This window comes from Benincasa hispida, chromosome 11, assembly GCF_027475165.1.
Source record: "Benincasa hispida cultivar pf3 chromosome 11, pf3_genome.v1.1, whole genome shotgun sequence".
Taxonomy (NCBI): domain Eukaryota; kingdom Viridiplantae; phylum Streptophyta; class Magnoliopsida; order Cucurbitales; family Cucurbitaceae; genus Benincasa; species Benincasa hispida.
The window spans coordinates 50,542,707-50,548,126 of NC_143488.1; the positions used below are offsets into that span (position 1 = coordinate 50,542,707).

Sequence of the window (5,420 nt, forward strand, 5' to 3'; positions counted from 1 at the left end):
AAGTATTTAAATAAAAATGAGTGTTTTCCTTTTTTTAAATCAATGAACGACAAACGGAGGGAAATGTGGATGAACAAATGAACGTAAAGAACCCTTTCTCCAGGAATGTTGAACAAAAGCTATTTCAATTTTTTTCTTTTCCTCTAAATTTTGCGTTAATAATAGAGTGAAAAAAATACGCAATTACACCCCTATTTGAAAGATCCAATCCGCTCCAAAATTTACGAAACACCATAAGGAGCCACAGGCTAGGGCCAAACTTCAAAAGCCAAAAGCCAAAAAAAAGTGTTAAAAGGCATACGATCGCAGGACCACAATAAAATTCTATTATTTTATTTTAGTTGAACATAGATTACATTAATTAAAATAAATACTACTTTATGCCATGCTGACATGCAAAATAACATATTGGAAGAGTTAAGTTGAAACTTCAGTAAATGACAATTGACCGCTCGTAACTACAGATTCAACAACACATTTTTCAACTGTACAAGTGTTCATTCGTTCCATCAAGTCCCTCGCTTCTTGTAGATAATAAGAAAGTAACAACCAAGGAACAAATCTATAGTGTATGAGATAGTTTTTCAACCAACTTCACATTGCATTTTCAACTGGTTGGGATTGGTATGTTCGCCTCCTTAACTGGGACTCCGTTGTTGGCTGCTGTAAGAAGATTCTGGTCGGATCATTTGGATCAACATATCTGCAAGTTAGACAGCAAAAACATAATCAAATGACAAATTCCAACTTGACCATGAGACCGAAATTCAACTAGAATCAACATTACTTACGCATGTCTCATCATTTCATCGACAGGAGTTTGCGCTGCTTGCAATGGATCCACTCGGGGACCTGCATTCATATGTTGATTGTATTGCCTCACTGAAGACAGCAAGTTGAAGAAAAGTGGCACAAAGGTACCACATCCCCCTTCCTTGAACAAAATCTTGAACGAGTGAGTGGAGTAGAGAGCCCTGTGCTGGTCTTCAGGTACCACCTGTAATAAGCTTATTAACTAGGCTGCTAAAGAAGGACTAGGAGATGCTAAACAAGATGTGATCTAATAGTTGGCATTCTTACAGGTTCAACTAATCCAGAGATATTGTTGCAGAAAAATATTGGCTGGTTAAATTTCTCATCATGAACATAGAGCTGCAGAAGAAACAACCAAAATGTTAGATAGCAATGCAACAAAATGTCAAATAGAATAATGCAGTCCAATTGCTATTTAGGACTAAAATTACTGACACATAATGATAAGGGGATATATTGCTTCGAGGTAAGGTCGTAAGGACTTAATAATAGGATTATTCATCAGTTGCTTCGAGGTGAGGTCGTGAGGACTCAAACACATCATTGTGTTTTAAAAGGGCTGCCTTTCCACGAAGATTGTTTGAGAGTACTACTAGGGGACATATTGGTAATATTAGTGAGATGCCTTCCTACGAACACATCATTGTGTTTTAAGGGTACAATTATAAATAGATAGAGGTGGCTTGGTTATAAATTAAAGGAGCTAGGATTATTGGATTAGTGGAGGAGAGGTCATATTTTGGAGCGAGGAGAGACATAGCCCTCCAAAGAGACTATTGATATTGTAATTTTCATGATATTGCAATATAATTCTATCTTTTTATTTCATGTGTTTCTCATATTCAGGATCCTTGCAAACTAATACAAGATCTAGAGTGCTCAAATACAGGCAATAGTGTAGATAGTAAGACCCATCCTTTTCATGTTAACAAAGCTCTGAAGATTTATGCAAGAATATTAGGTGGTTAAACGTGGGACATCTTTTCTTCAAGCTTGGAAGGTGGTGTGGTCAAAACTATGGTAAGCCTGAGGTTATTGGATAGTGTGGGGTGGCTTAAAACTATGAGAGATCTCGTGTTGATGATGTGGAAAGAGGGAACAATTGAAGCAATTCAAGAGACTGTGAGGGGTTTCATTCATTGTTATTCAAAAACTATTGTTATGTATGAATGCTCAGGAGCAAGGACCCAATGGAAGGAATATTTGTAGTACAAATTGTGGTGAATCACATCCAAGGTGATTGCTGAAACTGAAAGAGTTTGGGGTGTTCACCAGCGATGGAAATCCATGACAATCCATTTTCACTTGAAGCAAGAAGGATAGGATTATCCGTGAACACTGAACATTGTGGATGATTTGGCTATCAAGGGAAAAGGAAGTACAAGGATAGTTACAAGGACAGAGGGTGAGAAGAGAACTCAGAAGCCTAATGGTCTCTAAGAATACAATTGATGCAATGAATTAAAAAAAGAAACCAATTTACCTAACAGAAAGGGGAAAGATCAATTGTAAATTTGTAACAAGTAATGAAGTTATCTGTAAAGAGGTCTATGGTTCGGCGAAATGTAAAAAGTCACAGAAAACATGAGTGATTTGAGGGAGAAAAACGATGTGGATTAAGAGAGATTGAAATAGTTCCCTAGGATACAAGATTGCTTTTATTAGACTAAATATGAAGCAGTTACCAAAAAACAAAAGGAAAAAGGGAAAGAAGTTCCTTCATATCAGGGCATAGGTTAAATGCTTTGAAGATATAGATTGACAACCAAAAAGGATGTCAGTTAACTAATTCAGGACAGGAAGTATTCTTAATACATCTTCCTAGGAATTTGGAAGAAAAAATCCTTTTGTTTATGCAAGAAAACGATCCACAATTCAGTCCCTACAAGAATAGTAAGCATCAAGAAGGAAAGTAAACATAAAGAGTGAAATCCCATACCAAAGGCATGTCGAATGCAGTAAAGATTGGATCTGGTTTATTTGAGACAAAGACCATGCGTACATTTGACAAGTAAATAGTCCCTTTTGCTTTCACACGATCACTATTAGCCCTGAAAGAAAGAGGTAAAAGCCATTACGCTCATGCACCATCCCTGCCATTTACGACCTAGTTCATCCAAATTGATACAAAGGAGGCATTAATAACTAGTAAAATATGTCAGAATCGGATATTGTATCATTCTTTCTTTTTGTTTTTTTTTTTGTTTTTTTTTTTTTTTTTTTGGGTATAAGAGATCAAAAACTGTTCAGAAGGGAAAACTGCATATGAAAAAAGGAGCAACATGAAATCCTTACACTTCTAAAATGCACATAAATAAAGGCAAAATCTGCAGAATCCCTTTAAGAAGAGAACACATTTCATTGATGAGTAAAATAGAGGGGTAATAACCCCAAACACCTAGTGGTGGATTACATGAAAGTTCATAATTTTGAAACTAAAGAAGATAGGCTATAATCAGTGAAAGGGTGTTTACATTTACACCAACATAAAGCATGAAAAAGGAACAAATCCATAAAATAATCAAAGGTATAGAGATGCCCCAAAAATGCATCCATTCCTTACTCCCCAGAGAAACACTTGATTGAGAGCAAGCCATAAGATTTTCTTCGCACCATTGGCAATCAATTTATTATGGGCACATGCACCCAGGTAATTTAGTCTTGTGGTTGTGGTTCTTCAATATCTGCATATGGCATGTTTTTTTTTCTAGGTGCTCATTTTGCATGCGCTCTAGGCTAATGTTTCTTTTCAGTGGGTGTTCCGCAAGAATTTGTTGAATCCACCATTTGGGATCATAATAAATTAAAAGTTGTTCGAGCTATTCAGCCTATAGCAATCAAAAGACAATGAGCCGAGCAAGAACTAACCATACAGTAAGGGACTCCAAACAATCTCTAACATTGTAATTAAAAGAAATCCTAAATTATGCTACCATCAATAATCAATCACATCTCAACCCCATCGAACACAGTATAAATCAAATAAAGTTATAAAGACGTTCCCACGATAAAGGTAAATCAGAATGTCTGTACGCCCAGAATCAACTCAAATTCGCAAATCGGATAACCAAATTAGCCAAGAAAAATTTAGAAAAAACAGAAACAAAAATAAGAAACCGTCAATATGACACAATTTTAGGAATCATGCACCCAGAAAATTCTCAACCTAGTTCAATTATAATGATCGGTCGCGTAATGGGTATCGAAAAGGAAATAAGATGATATGGAACTAACCCGGGGATCTTATCAATCTCAAATTCAACGCCATCTCTAGCCAATACGAAAAGCTCGTTGGTGAAGGGAACGGGCATCCCATTTGGAAATAGATTAGGGTTGAGAGCCATGGAAGAATAGAAGTGAGCCGGCTCACGAAGACGCGAGATTTAAAACTCAGCTCTCTGCCAACTTCCACGACCTTCTGGACAAATCGCACTGGCAGAACCTTCAAGAATGGCGGATTTTTGCGGAAACTAGCCTCTTTTTTGAGAAAACTGAGTAAATTTATGGTTTACTGTTTTCAGTTTCTGTTTTTCAATTTTTTAAAAATTGATTTGTTTAGTAACAGTTTACGTTTCTTATTTTTAAATTTTAAGTAGCATTTCTAAAAAAATTTAGTCAAATGAGAAATAGTTTCTCTGGTTTCGTTTCTATTTATGTAATATTACTTCCTATTTTTCTTCACCTATTTATGGTTTCAAGACATGAAACAAAAAATAATAAACAGAAACATTATCAAAGAGATTTTTGAGATCTCTCTTAACCAATCTCATCATCGTATTTTTATATTTTCATTGACATTTTTAAAATTAAGATTTCTTAAGGGGCGTTTGGGTAAGGAGTTGGTTATTATAATCATAGATTATTATAGTTGAGTTATAATAATTTATGTTTGGAGTATAGATTATTTTAATTTGAGTTATAATAATGTGTTTGAGGTGTAAACTATTTTAGTTTGAGAAGAAAATAGTGAATATTGTAGTAAAGAATAAAAAAAATGATGAACGTAAAATAGTAAATATTATAGCAAATGTGGTATTGAAATAGTGTTGACTGTAGCTGTTTAGAGAATACAAAATAGTATTTATTGTAGCAAGAGGTGGTTATTATAGTCTGAGGATAGTCCTTGCTCCAAACATACCCTCATTATACGTCAACATGACATTATAATTAATCTTGGTGATAAGATTGGTTATTATTTCAATCGAAAAAAGATACACCTTTTACCCCCTTACTTAACAATTGGAGACAGTTACAAATACAACAATTAGATTCAAAATACTAGCATATATAGTTGTAGGATTATATCAGCAACAGCGGAAGCACAAGGATCATCTAAACACTCTAATTCACTAATTTTGGCAAAATATAAAGCATGCGCTTGCAGAAAACAAGTGAGTTTCAAGACATACCTTTTGTAGAACTTCTTCAAAGCTCTTTCTTCAGTTGTTATCTTCTCCGAATCTTGTTGCAGACCACCTCAAGATCTTCCCCACTATTCTCTTGGTACTCTAGATTGAGTTGCGGGACTCAAAACAAGCTTGAATTAAGGGATGAAGGAGAAATGCTCATAGTAGCAATCTTGTTGAAGAACCCTTTCTTCAACTTGA

The 5,420-nt window shown here is 35.1% G+C and overlaps 1 protein-coding gene across 1 annotated transcript; it reads right to left on the reverse strand.

Moving 5' to 3' along the window:
* Positions 1-305: 305 nt before the first annotated feature.
* On the reverse strand, positions 306-4,381 carry LOC120089752 (classical AGP protein). The gene is made up of 5 exons (XM_039047137.2): positions 4,048-4,381; positions 2,753-2,864; positions 1,081-1,152; positions 792-997; positions 306-703 (listed from the first exon to the last, which is right to left on the reverse strand). Exons 1-5 carry the CDS (start codon positions 4,155-4,157, stop codon positions 595-597), a joined length of 609 nt encoding a protein of 202 aa, XP_038903065.1. The 5' UTR covers positions 4,158-4,381; the 3' UTR covers positions 306-594.
* Positions 4,382-5,420: the final 1,039 nt, after the last annotated feature.

Bases quoted from the DNA above. Each gene is read 5' to 3' on its own strand.
- LOC120089752 (XM_039047137.2), bottom strand. From the start codon at position 4,157: ATGGCTCTCAACCCTAATCTATTTCCAAATGGGATGCCCGTTCCCTTC. The intron at 1,153-2,752 runs GTATGGGATTTC...TTTCTTCTGCAG, and splicing joins CTGCATTCGACATGCCTTTG to CTCTATGTTCATGATGAGAA. The intron at 998-1,080 runs GTAAGAATGCCA...AGCTTATTACAG, and splicing joins TCTCTGGATTAGTTGAACCT to GTGGTACCTGAAGACCAGCA.